This window comes from Lichenostomus cassidix, chromosome 2 (genome assembly GCF_008360975.1).
Source record: "Lichenostomus cassidix isolate B80296 chromosome 2, HeHo_3.0, whole genome shotgun sequence".
NCBI lineage: Eukaryota > Metazoa > Chordata > Aves > Passeriformes > Meliphagidae > Lichenostomus > Lichenostomus cassidix.
In genome coordinates, this window is record NC_139482.1 from 25,583,835 (window position 1) to 25,600,562 (window position 16,728).

Below are 16,728 nucleotides of genomic sequence, written 5' to 3' on the forward strand. Positions count from 1 at the left end.
TATAGCCTATCACTACACACTGTCGCATTCCTTCTCAGAAAATCCATGGAAAAGCTTAACTTCTTCAGAGCTGGAAGAGGGACACCAGCACTTGGGCGATTTGGTCTGTATTTTTACATCACAGCCCATCCAATGTTACAGCGCACAGCCTCCAGACAGATAAAAGAGACCAGATTTAAGAACCTTAAAAACCTGGTCAGTGTGGAAAGTGGTGACAGGGTATTAGCTCGTTAAAATTCTTCTAAATATCACAGCATTTCCACAGCATTGTTTAGATGCTCTCACTGAAGACTTCAAACTTTGAACTTGGGATGGAAGGCCTCTGTAAGCCGAACAGCACTGGACCATTCATAAAAACCGCTAATAGCAAAAAAAAAGGAAGTTTCATAGCATTTATAGAACTCTGCAGGGCAAGGTAAATACCTATTTCCTTAGTTTGACTCAAGTAGCTACAATTACATAGATATCTTCAAATAACAGCGTAAAAAGGCTGCTCTGCAGTGGTCTGAGACACTTTGAAAGGGGTAGTGTTGCTGGGTCTTGCATACTTAGACTGACGCCTTAAGAACAGCATTAGAAAATTCTTTCAAGTACCTCATTGTTTTGAAAGAGAGCTACAAAAATGTCAGTGTTTTAACTCAGATTTTATCAGCTCTGAAAATACTGACTCAGCGATTGATCTTTTAGTCTGAGTTATTCTGAGGGAAGGTATGAAAAACCCATCTGGATTGATTTAGCTTTGGTCTCCAAAAACAAGTACCGTATCTGTATACATAATGATACATTAAGGATCACATCATAAAAGGCTACATACTTGAAAAACAGTCCTTTAACTAAGTGATATAAATACTGCTGATGCACTAGGTGCATTAAAGATCATTAAACCAGTACTGTTTACTTGAAATAAAAAATAAAAGTTTTGTAAAGTAATACTCCGGGTTTTTACAATCAGAAGTCTGACAAAAACATTCTTTCAAGTGCCCCGACAGGATCAGCTTCAATAACTACTTGGTGGTGTATCACTCAATATGCAGCTCCAGCTCAAAACACTTCTCTCTGGCAATGCGTAATTATAACACCTTTCTCAACACAAAACTAGCATAATTTCTTAAACTGTTCTTAGAGATCCAAAACAAGCCCTAAAACCTCAGCATTACACTGCCACACTATGGCACAATTAAGATCTGCAGGCAAAAACAGAAAAAAAAAAAAAGACAAAAACTCTTCTACTTTAATTATTTAGGACTACAGTACCCATCATTAATTTTTGAAAAGCACTAAATAACAAATGTACATCTTTCTCAGCAACAGTTACCTAGGACCATTACACTTGAGGATTTTATGTCAGTATTTTTTTTTGCCAGATTAAAAAAGAAAAAGTTTACTTTCTGCAAGTATTAAATCATCAAAGACTAGTTTGATATGCCTGTTGCACAGATGGGATACCAGGGGCATTTCTACTTTGTTGGCTACAAAATGTAGACCTTTTGTTCTCTGCATTACAATGTGAACTGAAAGATTTTCAGTTGACAGCCAGTTGGAGAAATGTTCAAAAGACTTTCAAGTTTGTTTTTTTTAACTATTTGAGGTCATGCGACAGAATTTTAGAATCTACTTTTATTTTTTTATGTCAAAATGTAACTTATTTCAGACCTAGAAATATTTAAAATACTTAGTATTTCCACATTTTTGCTACTAAATTTTGTGAGAACTTAAAAAAAAATCTTTTTTTTTTTTTGCTGACCTTGAAGCAGAACAACCCAAAATGACTGAAATTTCACATATAAGTTTTTAACTACAGCAGCTCACTGCACAAAACATATGTTATTTTAATTACTTTGCCATTTATATAATTTATGCTTTCCATTGCATTTGTTTAGCAAGAAAGCCATAAATCAGTTTTCTATGACCATTACCTGTATTGCTTTATTCATTCTAGCATTCCATTTTTAAGTGTTTTCCTAATAAATCAAACATTACACATAAGCAATCAGCTGAGGCCAAGACCATAACAATTATTTTACCTGCAAGAACTTGCCATTACAAACATTTCCCACAGGGCATAATAAAATATATGTCTGGTACCACAAGACTTACAGGAATACCCTTTACTGAAGCATTAAATAAAAATTAGATGACTAACCGGGCTACTATTTGTTTCATCCCTTTCTTAATTGCTATTGTCACCACTTCGGTTTACAAAAAATGGCATAGTTAGATGCATGCCAGTCCTTTCCTGCTAGGATGGTTTATTCAAGCTTTTAAAATCTCCAATTATATATATTTCATCTTCAAACACTTTCAGTTACAGACTGCTTAAGCCATCAATTAGCAGGGTTTTGTCTTTTATACAATACCCATCTCTAAGCCATATGCATATATACATGTACCCCTTAATACAATTTCTGTTATTTGACCTCTGCTTTCAATCATAACACAAATTCTGTAAATTTTTTTACTGTTCAAAGCATGAGCCACTAAGTTATACCTATGATCTGTAGTCTTCCTGATAGCCAGCATGTATGAACAGCCAACTGTGAACATTATAGACTTTTAACAAATTCAGCTCCAGGGCCTCACTAGAAAACGTGAAGGTCTCATGAGCATTCCTGAACTGTCTGCAAGAGGTTTTGCCAAATAAATTCTGTACTCTCCCCTGCTAGCAAAACTGCAGACTACCACCAAGGACTTGTGATTTTGCAAGTCTTTTGGGAGGGGAGTAGTTTAGCAAACTTGAGTGACACTGAATGAAGACTATTTATGGAGAGTGCCTCCTTAGCAGTTTTAGTGTTTAGCAGTAGCCCAAAAATCATGCTGAACTGCATAAGGAACTTAAAAATAAATTCCAGATTTGCAACTCCTCCCAAAAATCCAACAATAGCGAATTTGGAAAATGTTGGTCTTTAACTGCCCTCAAAATTTACCAGTAGATAGTAGAACATTTTTGTTATTCTTTTTTTAGTTGAAAAAATAATTTCCCCTCCCCCTCTGACAGCAGACATCTCTTCTTCCATTAGTCATTCAGGCGTCACAGCTAAGTATTTAAAATTAGATTACCTTCTTCAAAAATAGGTATTATTAAAATTATAAAGACGTATGCTGAAGTTGAACATACTACTAAAAAATGCCTTTCCTTACAGCCCACACAGAAAAGATTAGTCAGGATAAATGGCATCCTTACTGCTTCTCCATTATGTCCTCCTCGGAAGAATCAAAACCATGCTTTATTGTCATTCATTAGGCAATCCCTTCTAGGAAACTAGAGGAAACTTCATACCTTCCTGAACTTTTCCATCTGCTTATAAAGATCTGGATCCAACTCCTGAGACACATCTTTCATCCAGAGTAGAGCTCCTCTGTATTCAGTCCGATACTGTTCCATTCTGTTCACTGTCAGCCATGTGTCTGAGATGGCTCTGTATCTGAAAGTCTCCACTTCTTGATATAATCTACTCAGAGGAGTACGGAGTGCTAATCTGGGGGAAGGCATGAAGGAAAGAGAGGAAGGAGAGGAACATGTTAAACAAGTTCCACGAAGGATTAATAGAACTCCTGACAGTTTGCTAGCACTCCAAAACCCACACACAGCCAACATAGTTCATTCAATTAAGTACTAGTGTATGTTCAGATGATTCTACAACATGGTTAGAGGTACACATGAAAGAGAGTAATTTTGCATGAGTATTGTGTTTGCAACCTTCCTGTTCAAATAGCAACTTTTCAATTACACATGTGACTGGAAAAGAAACCTCTTCTACTGTGTATATGTACTTTAGTTTGACGAGCCACTTGCATGTTTTTACCATTCTTCTTCACGAGTTTTGTTCAACAATAAAAAAATAAACCCAAGGTTATTTATTACCGGAAAAATACCACAGATGTATCAGGATTGTCATGCTAAACCTCACAAAAAGCACTTCCATTAGCCTTTTAGTCTTCAAAAGTAAATGTAAACAAGTAAGTCCTCTGCTGGGTAGATAATTATCTGAGTTTTTTCCCTTGTGGTTTTTTTTTTTTTTTAGGAATTGGAACAATTGAAGGACGTTTACCTTTTGGAAGGATTTAGACGTTTTCCTAAATGTTTCTTCTGGCAACCACACTTAGGAAAGGCAGTAGGGGACACTGTTGTCCTCCCTATGCTATCACTTCAGCTCCTAATGGGATCTCAAAACTAGACAGGATTACTCCCTTCACTTTGCTTCCTCACACTGTTTCTGCTTTCCTCTTGGTTTCCAGCAGTACTTCACTGGAATGGGTTCAATCAGTTCCACACCAGGACAGAGTTAGTTTAATGTGCTAGGAAGTCCCCTGGCATAAGAGAATTTCTAATTTCGGGTCCAGTAACCCAAGAAATGTCTTCTTGATCTCCAGCTACTGAGCTAGCTGTGAGCATGAAACATAAATAAAAGCAGTCCCAACTTCAACAAGAATTTGAGGATAGCTCAAGAGAAGAAAGACAAAAGGTTTCATTTTTATGTGAATTTATTTTAAAAGATGCCTTAAAAATGCATCAAGCAAGAGCTATAATAATATGTGAATTTGTGACTTATTTTTCCCACTACATTTTTTCTCATTCCACAAATTCTTACCCAGATATCCAAAGCAAAATTTAATTTATGTAGATATGCACTGAGATCCCTATACACAGTTAAGCTTCATAAAGAAGCAAGTCATCAGTGCTTTTCCTCAAAGGTGCCTTATATGTGTCCCAAAGATTGCAGTAATGGCTGTTACTGGAGGTGCTAATGACCAAATTATAGCCCATGTAAACATATTAAATACTCAGTGCTCTAAATGCCACGTTTTATTTTCAGCCAAACTGCTGCTCTGTTAAGCTTAAAGCCAGAAAGTATCACAGTAGTTAAAAATCCCCCCAAAATCCTGTAGAACATAATGGAATAGAATTCTCCTTTGTGATTGATGGCAAATTTCGTACTTTCATAGTCCTAATGCTGTTAAAAAGATCATCACAATACTTGTAATGCCATCAGGTACTATTACTTTTAAACTCCTAGAGCAAACACTGGGCCAGTGAGACATCAAAGGCTATGGTTAATAGTGTTTGTGTGCTTGCGTGTTCCTCTGGATGCCTTATCTTTAACTGATTTGTTCCTACACAACCTACATGAGCTCTGTAGGGACCTAGGATCTTCTCTCTAGGATCTTTAGTGTAAAGCTCAAGCAGAAGATGGCATTCAGACTGCTCCTTTCTCCTCTGTCTAGTCGAGGTATGAGACTCCACAGCCCAGAAAAAAGTATTCCGTTAGTACTTTCCCTCCCTCGCAGGACCCAGACACCTCCACAGTGAGACTGCTGTAGCATTTCTCTGCAGAGTGAGAAGTGCAACCAAGCAGGAGAGGGACCTGACATCAGCTCCTTTAGAACCCTCCAGCTGGAAAGGCCACCGAGATGCTCTAGTACAGCTTTGGAACTACTGAGCTGACAAGACACAGGCAGAGGATCTGTAGATATAGATGTAGCAGCTCCATACCACAAAAAGTAGCATCAGGCAAAATTCAAGAAGCCACTAACATTGATAATACTACAGCAGATTTTGTCAAGCGTTTTCCTATCAATTGGTTCCTTAAACATTTCAAATGGCCAAATGAATTATGCCAATGGTGAATCAACTACCATTATCACAAGCACTTAGCAAATCAGACAGCAATGTTGACCCATATACCTTTGCTGAGAAGAAAAGCAGAGGGCCTTTCCTGTGGCTTGCATCATTTTTCCTGCTCTTGTTTTATCCTGAGAACCCTGTGATCGAAGAAATTTTCCCAATTCATTTTCTTCCTGAGACAGAACTAACAAAAAATAAATGAGTTGTCAAATATGTTATTTAATTGTTCCCTAACAGCTTTAAAACTGGCCTAACATCAAGTAGTTTAAGTCACTCTAGTCCAAGCAACACAACAAAAATAAATAATTTCACAGAATTCCTGGACTTAGTAAACAGAATATCTTACTCAGCTGAGACGCTGATATACTCAACAAGAATCAAAGAAATCCATCAGCACCAAAAGACAACAGGAAAACCGTGCTATTTCTCTCTTGGAAAAAGAAAAAATTAGGTTGTTTGTATTACAAAAAGGTCCATCTTGATTGCAGTATCTTTCAGTGATGGATTTTTTGGGTTCTGTCTGGTTTGGAACTTGGTTTTTAATTATTTTTTACCACTTAGATTGCCTCAACTGATCCTTGGCAGCATTCTTTTATTGAAGCTAATTCCAAGTTGTAGTAACCAAAACTCATTCACTCGCTTTTCTTCTGCTCATCATTTTTCATGCTTGACTACATAAAATTTCACATGAACAACCCAGTACTTCATTTTTAAGAAAATTTACTTTCAAATTACTTGGCAAGATTACTTGACAACTTTAACATTCTATAAAACTCAAACACTATATTTCAATTATCTGAAATACATCTACCTCAAAGTAACTGATCATTTTTGAAACAAGAAGATGAAGTGGTTTTACACTGAATTTTTGACCACTTCTAAACTGGGACCGTGGATCTCCAAGGACCTTACAAAAAGATTTCATTGTCGTCTCCTTGTCCTCTAAAGTGGCTATCTCCTATAGTACCAATTTCAACCCACTATCAAGAAGGAGAATGGCCCAAAACAATGAAAGAAGATCTCCTGAAGGCCTCTTGCCATTTTTCAAAATGTTGACAGTCGACTCCAATGCAGACTCAGAACACTTTGGTAGAAGATGCACATCTGCATCTGACGTACATCTTTGCATCAGAGATTTCACCTGCTACTTCTTGAACTCTAAACACTACTATTCTGTATCTCAGTTTTACCTCCATATTCTGGAACATTATCTCTGACTTTCTTTGGATAAAGAAAAATGAAAGGCTCAAGAAAATATGGATAACATTCAACACAAGAAAGTAACCTGGAAGATCACTTCAAAGCTGGAGTCTCTTCTTCAGGCCAGAAATCAGACAATATTGACTGCAGAGAACTTTTAGAGGACGTTTAATACAACTTGCTGTTTCAAACTTCCAAAATTAGGTTCCCATCTCTCACTAATGAATGTCACTAATTACTGTACACTTGTTACGATCAAGTCAGCATTATCAAGTTCATTGCAATAGCACAGATTACTTAATTATAAAACCAGTAGTAAGCCAAAAATTCTTCATCGTCAATCCTGATTAAAAAAAGCCCAAAACACTAAAACAGTTTAGAAAGGAGTTTTGATTTCTAGACAAGATACTTCTGAATTTAAACAAGCCAATAGGGAAAAAAATTAAAGAAAGCTTTCTGCAGTCATTACTGCTATCACTGCATGACATCAATATATAAAACTTCAGAACTGGGAAATCTAACAAATAAGCAAATCTGCATTCAGCTGTCTGCAAGGAACATTATCTTCACTTTTGAATAGGATCAAACTAGTAGTTCCCCACTTTCATTTTTACATTCTCACTTGTTCAACGATTCCCTAATGCAGACCTTCTTATAATTGTTACTACTGTGTTTGATTATACTTACAACAAATCCTTTTTTGATACAGTTCAATTGCTTTCAGCAACTCCATACATGTTCTCTGAATAGAATGGAACAGCTGATACAGAAACAAAAAACACAATTTGTCAAGTGCATGCAAGAAACACTGAGGAATAAAATACAAGAAATAACTGAATCTTTTGTAGAAATTTTAAGGGATCATTATTTTCTTCTTGAACAATGAGCAATATTTCTGGCTTCAAAGTATTTTTCTTATCAACTGTGCTCTTCTTGCAATTGAATTATTCACTGAAACTACAGACAGACCAATCATAACTTTAAAAAAGGAAAATAAAATAAAAATAACTTTGGAAACAGATCTATAATAAACAGTTGATAGTTAACCAAACTACTTGTGCTGGTTTGTGGTTTTTTTAGGTGATACTTTGGATAGAAACAAAGATGTACAAATCTGTCTCTAAAATCCTCACAGTAGAGCAGTGAGTTATCAAAATATCTATCAATCAATCATTCTCACATGTGGCAATATGCATACTGAATTTTTTATAGACACTGTGAACAAGTGGAACAAACTTGCATAGGCATAGCCAACATAGAAAGTTGTTGATTTAAACTGAAAGTTTTATTGGCATAACCAAATTTCTAAAGCAGCTTCCAAAGGAAGTAGAGGCAAAAAAAAAGTCAGTCATTACTACACTTGGAGATAGTTTCTAGGAATCAGAAAAATTACTACTCTTTTTGTCTGTCCATCTAAAACCTCCAGCCTGCAACCTAAAACTAAACTTCACCATACCAGGCATTACACAGCTAGAAGTAAAATGGATCAATGGCACAGTAAATGCCTTCTTTCAGCCCTGCTTGACTGACACAGGTCTTGATTTTTAAACTGGGAGTATGACTTGCAAAAGAGAAGTTGTCCAAAACATGCTTATTTCATCTGGTGGACACAGGTTTACCAATTTCCAATCCCACCTGAGCTACAAAAGCATCCTCCTGATGAGTCTGCAACACAGTAGACATGGTAAAATCTCAGGTATGTATTTATAAAATATTGTTCCATACTTCTAGCTTGTTTGATATCAATACTCTTGATTTATAAGCAGACATTGTGAAGACTTCATATGCAGAACCACCACGTGATAAGTTACTGCTATTCTTGTGTTTGTTGTAAAACAGCCTCCCTTATTTCAGCTAAAATCTAAATAAACTGTGAATCCTAAGACAGTATTTTTTAAAGAAACTGCAAGAAAACCAGTAAGACAAAACATTTACCCTCACACATGAAAACAGTACAACCAAAACTTACAAGCACATTAACTTCTGTAGTACATTCTGTTATTACACTTCTGTAGTACATCCTCAATTTTTTGTTTTGTCTCAAAGACATTCCAGGTCTTCCATTTGTAGAAACCTTAATCTATTTCTTTCCCTCAGAGGGGCTGAGGATACTGACAGAAGGACTGCATTTTTCACACAGCAGGATTCCTTCCCTTGGTTTTATTTTGCAGACTTTTAGAAGCTTCTTTGGCCATGTCAGAACCCACTAATCTGCTCAAAACCTCCAGAGCAGAGTGCACTATGCACCTTGCTCCTTGGCCTATTGCATGTTTTTCTGATATACGTGGTATTTTATACCTGTATAAAGAATGTCATTTGTACACTTTACAGAATACTATTAAAAGAAAACCAAACCACCTTATACTGACATAGGCAAATGACAAGGATGATCTCCTAATGCCCCCTGCTAACAAAAGGAGAAAATCTGTCCCTGAAACATGAAAATAAATCTGAGAGATGTTAAGTTCCAAATAAAGTTAGAGGGACATGAGGCCTCTATGAGACATAGATACTTCTGTCAGAATTTGGAAGAGATAGTACATGAAAATTATTGAAATATATCTGTGTTATTATACACTATGTGTACGCATATTAAAGGCTTGGTGGAAATGAAAACACTTTAAAAATTAACAGAAAGAGAACATGCATTATGTAAATACTACAAACCTCTAGTTTTGCATCCAGATCTGCATCTGAAGCCACAACATGTTCATCTTCCTTTTTTCCTGTAACTTTTATAAGGGTTTGTTTTGTTTTCCAGTATTTCTGTTGCATTTTATTGACCACAGATTTTTCTTGGCTTTGAGCATATTGATCATAAAATTCTCTTGGATAGTTGCTAGAATATTAACAAACAAAATAAAAAACTTCAATTGGATGTTTTAAAAGTAAGTCTAACACAATATATTTCCATTAAGAATATTGCATTTGCATGCCAACACATAAATTCTAACATGCAGTTCCTCATTATGCATTAATAACAAAGCAATTAAATTAGTATTGCATTTCCCATCCTATTTTGCAAAATAATACACTGATTTCAATTTGAATGTCTTAACCATACAGTACTGCGTAATAAATAGCTGCAAAGAATTCTTCCCAATGCATTATGAAACGACTTATAGGCCATGGAAATAACTTATTTTATATAACTAATAGGAGAGTTTCAAGTGAACTAGAAGTTGCTTAAGCAGGTAGCAATTTTCATGCCATTTTAGCACTGTTGAGATTTCACAAAGCTCTTTCTATGAATGGGATTAGACTACTTCTTGCCCTCCTTTTTTGTAACTGAATAAAAAAGAATAAGAACAACACTTATCTCTTTTGAGCATGCTATGTGAAAGATTGGTATCTCACATTTCACTATACAATTGACTATGTGACAGCTGTGGGTGTGTAACAGGTAACCTTTTTTTGCAAGGATTGGTTTTCATTGGCAAATAATTCTGCATTTCTGTTGCAAGGCTTAACAAAAAGCGCAACACATAAATTCCATATTCCACAACATTTAAACCATATCAAGACAGTTTAATAGAAAATATAGTCTTACAATGAAACATTGGTGTCTTTCAGGAAGTGTTATTCCATTCTTTTTTGCAAAAGTGCATGCATTTTCCCCCTGTGTGCATATTTAAAAAGCTGCAGTACACTTTCAGCTTTTTAGAGGTACATGGTTGCTATGAATCGCTATACTGAATACTCGCTGAAGCTTAAATAGATTGAGTTTATTTTGAAAAGATACCTTCCACCTGTGGAGTGACAAACTGTGGTTCATTAGAGAGATACTGACCCCTAGCTCTGTTCACAACACACAGACTGCTCAGAGATGACACCCTAAGAGGTCTTCAGACACGGCACACACATCAAGTCATGTACTGAGACAGCTGTCCCCGCCCATAGCAGGGGGCATAGAGCTACATCATCTGTAAGGGCCCTTCCAACCCAGGCCATTCAATCATTCTGTAATCCTCTGATTCTATATATCTATATATTTGCTGTGAAGTAATACAGCCATTCTGACAACACAAGCCATTGGTACACATGCTCCCCAAAAGGGTAGCACATCTACCCTACATGGTTACTAGTGACACAGTTTAACCTGAAAAGGAAATTTTTTTCACAGGGGTATATTACTTGCTTTAGTTACTTTTAATCAATGAGTTAGGTGACGGTGTCTTAATCACCAAAGACACGGTAAGACTCTAAACTGGAAGCGAGCAGGGAGATAATTTAAAAAAGCACTTATGCACTTTTTGGCTTCTTTACAAATTTGAAAAGCCAAGATATTTACCCATTTAATTCTACACAAACATTAGTCCCAAGATTTTAATGCATGAATTAAATTAAAATTAAAATAAAATTACTTTGGTACTACAGCAGAAAATAAAAAACATGTACAAAACACACCATATTTTATTTCAAATTTTGTATAAACAAACCATTACACACACTGACAACAGACAGCCTATCAAGTTAGGTGAGGACTATATTGAACTGATACATGCTGCACCTTTAAAACATGATATTTATAACCTCTAATAAATAGAAAAATCCTCCTGCATTATGAGAAAACAGAATAGGAGAGTTTAACAAAAACAGCATTACTTTAATAATAATTAAAAAACCCCATCAAACTTCTCAAACGTATTATAAAGGCCCTAGCTGCCTGGCTAGTTGTGTGCTCTGACTTCTGCTACAGCTGTGCAAATAACTGATCGCTCACTTCAGTGGTCAAGTGAAGAAAACACCGTAATTCATCTAATGTTAACCAGCCTTGAGAGCTACTTCAGTTGAGGTCACCAGAAATTCTGGGGGCACGGTAGAAAGAATAAAAATGAACTACTAACATAAGGTCACAAAGATTAGAAAAAGTGCTGGGATTATTACAGATTCCTGAATTATGAGACTGAGAAACCAACTGAACAAATCAACATACCAAACATTATTAGCTCTTTGGAATAAAAAAAAAAAAAAATTATCAAGATACTTACTACTTATGACCTTCCATGATTCTTGTTTTCTTCAGACACCTGAGTAAGAAATTATCAGTTAATAAAAGTATCTTTAATTTTTAAGTTAAAGACCAAAAATTCTCTATATTTTCCCTCCGAAAATTACTATGCTGCAGCATCTTGTTTACCATGTTATGAAACAAAACTTTTCAATCTGTGGGCCAAACGACTTCCTAGTAACACAATTCTCACATAAATCCATTACAAATGGATTTAAGTGCTGCCATCAGTGATGCCAATCCTTCTATGTTAACAAGTTTTTCAAGCAAAAGCAAATTTACCAGGCATAAATTCAGTGACTTTTGAAGAGGCATCTAGGCATCACCCTCAGTCAAGATTTTTTCCTACAAGTTTTAGCCACAACAAAATTCAATTACATTTTACCTTTCTTTGCCCATATCCCACTGATCCATTTTTTAAAACACTAGTTACATCATGTCTTGAGTCACAGATGTGAAATTTAACGACCAGACATTTTGCCTATGAAGGACACCCCAATTCCTGAGGATAGAATATGATTTGTATGCATTAGGACTTTAGATTTTAAAAGTTACTATCTCCAGCTTGGATACTAAAGCCTCCCACTATACTTTGAGCTGACCAGATGGCATGCACATGATTTCCCACCAGTACCTGAGCACACTCCTTCCAGGCCAAATTTAACAGCCAAGCTAGATACTCAAACAATGAGCACCCAGCTTCTCTGCTGCTTTCAGAGAGAACTGTTCCTCAGCAGAAGGTTAACATGGGAATGGAGGCACTGTAGCATGATCTGGATGAGATCAAAATGAAGCTGGTGAGATGAATGGTGGTGCTGGGGAATGGCCTTTGGCAAGAAGAGGCACAGAATAAAGACACCAACAGGCTCCAGCAAGGTATGAAGCTGACTGACTAAGAGAACAGTAACGGAAAAGCAGCTAGGGAGGTAATGGTGTTGAAACTGAACTTTGGCACTAATCCAAGTGAGGAAAAAAAAAAAGGCTGCAAAGGGGAGCCATGATGCTGGAAACATATCTAGCACACTACTGCACAGACAGTGAGGTTAGCACCGGAGAGGCAAAGGGACTGGAACAGATTGCAGGAACCCAAACAAGGGAATGCAAACAACCTAAATGCTTCCTGCAAGCACGAAGCACATACACTTCCATTTGAGGCTGAATGGAGGCAAATTCCAGATTTCTGAGTCTAACCCCTCTGCTGTCAGTACCTGTGAAACTTCCTGGCAAAATTCAATGAGATACTGCAAGATTATATCAGAGCAGGAATTATTCCAGAATGGGAATTTTTGTGAAATGCTCTTAAGGACTGCAAGAGAGACCATGAGAAAATTTATAAGTCTGTCTTCAGAGCAGAGTTTAAATGTAAAGGTCAACAGCTAAAGAAAGAGGAAGAAAGAATCATTTCAGATTGTTGTTTGTATTACAGAACCATTGAGTCAGACAAGAGAGAAAATGGACTGTTTTGCTGTTGTTTCTGGAGCCATAGGCACAAGCAATATGAACTCATTTCCTAACACCTTTATATTCTTGACTTCACTGTTTTTACACTGGTCCTCCTTAAGTCAATTGTGGGGATGTGTGAGTGAGATAAGACCACAGGACTTAGCTTGTATACATATCCATGACTCACTTATTCACCAACACACTTGGTTTGACAGGAAGCAAAGAACAGCCTATCTAGGTTGAATAACATTTATATTACTTGGAATGAAGTATAAGCAACCAATACGGGGACAAGGTGTAAGGCACTGACCTTACTTACTGTACACGTCCACCTGCTTCTCCTGGAAACCAACGTCCCTAAAAAAACATAAACAGGGTTATGGTGAAACAGTTGTCATTTGTAAGCACAGCTCATGCTTTTCCTAAACATCTGACCTTACCTTTTGACTCTGAGATCTTCTTAGTTATACTCTTCCAGGTCCTCCATAGCACCCTTAGGCCCTGAAGACATTTTTGTGGGAATTTTTTCATTCAAAGTGGACAATATTTTCATGGTATGAAAATGAAGGCATGTATTCTCTGTTCTGCAGTGTGACAGGATGGCATTTGAGGTGTTTGAGGCTACAAGACCTGCTGGGATAGTGTCCTACAGCCAACCAGGGTGGAAGGAAACAGAAGTGGAGCCTCACCTACACTGCCTGCTGGAAATAGCTCTTGGCATGTGGTATCACCCAAAACATTCCAGGAGGGAAAAAGGTCCTAGAGAGCTCTAGTTAGTATAGATAAAAACCGTGCTGGGGAGATTGCTGTAATTAAGCAGTGGGAACAAGGAGCAGCCCAGGACACAAGCTCAACCCCTGGGCCCATTTTATTTCCAGTATGGAGCTAACTTTCGGTCCTAAATGAGACTTCAGTTTGCAAAGATTGCTTAGTAAGCACTAGCATTGAGAAAACAGAAATGTAGTTGCTAAAATATAATGTGCAGCATAAACTGTCTCTCCAGTAATTTAAGAGGGCCCTAATTTATTTTTATGATCTCTAACTTCACGTGTTGTTACTGTCTGTTACAAGCCCCGGAACCAAAGAGGGTTAAAATACTGGTTCAGCTGTAACAAAGGACATTATTAAAAGCATATGAATTAGTTGAAAGCAGTGAGATTTTTTTTTAAATAAATACCAAAATCTAAGTCTAGCCTCAAAAAGTGAGAGATGCTAGTAAGAAGGGATTGGAAACAGCCCAAGGAAGTATCCAAGAATTAAAAGGAACATTTCACAGCTATGTAATGAAGAATCCCTATGGTCACATGCCAGCCCCGAGGCTGCAGAGAGACCAAAAATGAGCACATAACCTCTCAACTCTCACTACTTTAGGTTATGCTTTCAAAGAACAAGACAAATGTCCTGAACAGAAGTAACAAGCCAGCTGGTGTTCACCAAAGCTGACTACAACAGAAGCACATGACACTAACCTGAGGCCACCAATACTCTCCCCAAAAGTGCAGTCAAATTTAAAATTAACCTATGTTATCATACAATTTTCTGTAGCAATATAAAAACAAGCTTAATTTGCCACAAGGAGTTGATGTAAGGGACTTTTTTTGTTTTTCTTCCCAGTGGATTAAAACTAAAAAAGAAAAGTTTCAATAAATAGTATCGTACTGACAATGATTAACAAAAGGAAAAAAAAAAATCACCACCTTATAGGAAAGCATTTGTATTGGAAGTTTCCATGATCTTTGACAATAAAGAGATACACAACACTTGTGATCTCTATGACAGATTTTATCTTGACAAATGAAAGGTACAGACAACTCTAGATGAAGGGCTGGGTGTCAGAAACAAGTATAGCTGCTTTTATCATGCTAGAGAAAGCAGTGCCACAGTACAGACAACTTGTGGTGGTTTTGATTGGCCCAAAACATCAGTAAAGTATTTTTAACACCCAGCAGAAATTTGGACCCCTCAGAAGCTGTTGTGGTAGGTCTGGGGAGGTGTCTGAGGGGTGGGGAATGGCACAAAGATGGCTCCTGTGTGTCCTTAGTGGAAGTTCTGGCAGTTTTTACATCAAGTCCAGCAGAGCCAATCTCTGACGGCTCTGAGAGTGATGGACATGCTGCTGGCCAAGTTTGGGCCAATTGGAGGTGCTAGTTACGCCTCTGTGAAAAAATATTTTAGAAGAAATCAAAACAAGGCAGGCACGCACTTCTTTGTTGGAGGAAGAGGAGGTGGAGGTAAAAATATGTGAAGGGAGAACAACTTCGAGACACCAAGGTCAGTGGAGAAGGTGGGGAGGAGGTGCTCCAGGCACCGGAGCTGAAAACCCTCTGCTACCTGTGGTGAAGACTATGGGGGGAGCAGGAGGTTCCCCCTGCAGCCCATGGAGTCCACAAGGATGCAGAAATCCACCCACAGCCCACGCCAGAGGAGCAGGTGGATGCCTGGAAAAAACTGTGAACCAGTGAGAGTCTCATCTAAAAAGTTAAAACTGCAAAGGCCTTGCAAAGGAGAGAAAGGCCTTTTCCTTGCTCCTGGCATGGAAGCAGCCTGGCCTCGGCTCAGGAGAGTCTGCACAGCACCTTATGGACAAAGAGACTCATGTTGCAGCAGAATTCGGGGAGGATGTTGCTTGTGAGATTGGATCCATGCCAAAGAAGTTCCCAGAGGACTATCTCTCATGGGAGGGACCCCGTGGCTAAGTAGAGAACCCCTCTCCCTGACTGGACTGACCAGAAAACCCCTACCCTGCCCCCTGTCTGTGTTGCTGGTTTGGAAAGAGGGAAGGGGGTGAGTGGAGAGACTGCTTGTTAAGAGGGCGGGGGATGAGAGCAGAAAAACTGAAGAGAGAGAGAGAGATAAGTAGAGATAAAGAGTATTTGTAGTAGAAGAATTGTGGTGATGAATAGATTTATAGACCTGTTCTGTGGACTGAGAAAATACCCCACACCCTGCCCCCTACCTGGGCCTGTTAGTTAAAAAGAAGAAAGGGGGTGAATAAAAATAGGTTTGTAAGAGGGAGGGGGTGAGTGAACAAAATAGTGTATGAAAAGTTTATTTTTGCCTTGCATTTATCCTCCAACTCTGTTAGGTAATTAAATCACTTTGGAACTTTAAGTTTGGAGCCTGTCTGCCCTTTCTTCTGTGCGTCCTCCTACCAGTGTCCTATCTTATTTAACTCATGACATTGGTGTGTGTTTTTACAGTTTTTTTTTTTTCTTTTCCCCTCTCCTGCATGTCTGCAACAAGAAAAAGCCAGAGTGTCAGCATTTAGTCAGGGTCAAGCCCCGACACAACTGTACACAAACCCATGTTTAATACTGCACAGTGAGGGATCTAAGGCTTCCTGAAGAAGTCCACACATGGCTCCAGTAATTTTGCAAGTGCTTCTCAGTGTTTTGAGAGAGACTAATGCTCCCTCAGTTTAAGCATTAAACCTGAGCTGGCCCTATTCATA

At 37.7% G+C, this 16,728-nt stretch overlaps 1 protein-coding gene across 5 annotated transcripts in view; it reads right to left on the bottom strand.

Moving 5' to 3' along the window:
- Window positions 1–16,728, bottom strand: part of ICA1 (islet cell autoantigen 1) — a 69,260-nt gene that overhangs the window by 44,150 nt on the left and 8,382 nt on the right. For 4 of the 5 annotated variants that reach the window (XM_085050801.1, XM_085050805.1, XM_085050804.1 and 1 more), the window contains exons 2-7: window positions 13,588–13,634; window positions 11,815–11,853; window positions 9,491–9,662; window positions 7,511–7,583; window positions 5,684–5,807; window positions 3,278–3,476 (exon numbers count right to left, since the gene is read on the bottom strand). In XM_085050801.1, coding sequence (XP_084906927.1) covers window positions 3,278–3,476; window positions 5,684–5,807; window positions 7,511–7,583; window positions 9,491–9,662; window positions 11,815–11,831 — 585 coding nt within the window. In that variant the 5' untranslated portion in view covers window positions 11,832–11,853; window positions 13,588–13,634. Of the gene's footprint in view, window positions 1–3,277; window positions 3,477–5,683; window positions 5,808–7,510; window positions 7,584–9,490; window positions 9,663–11,814; window positions 11,854–12,468; window positions 12,491–13,587; window positions 13,635–16,728 lie in introns of those variants that run through there. The other variant, XM_085050802.1, reaches the window with a different exon arrangement.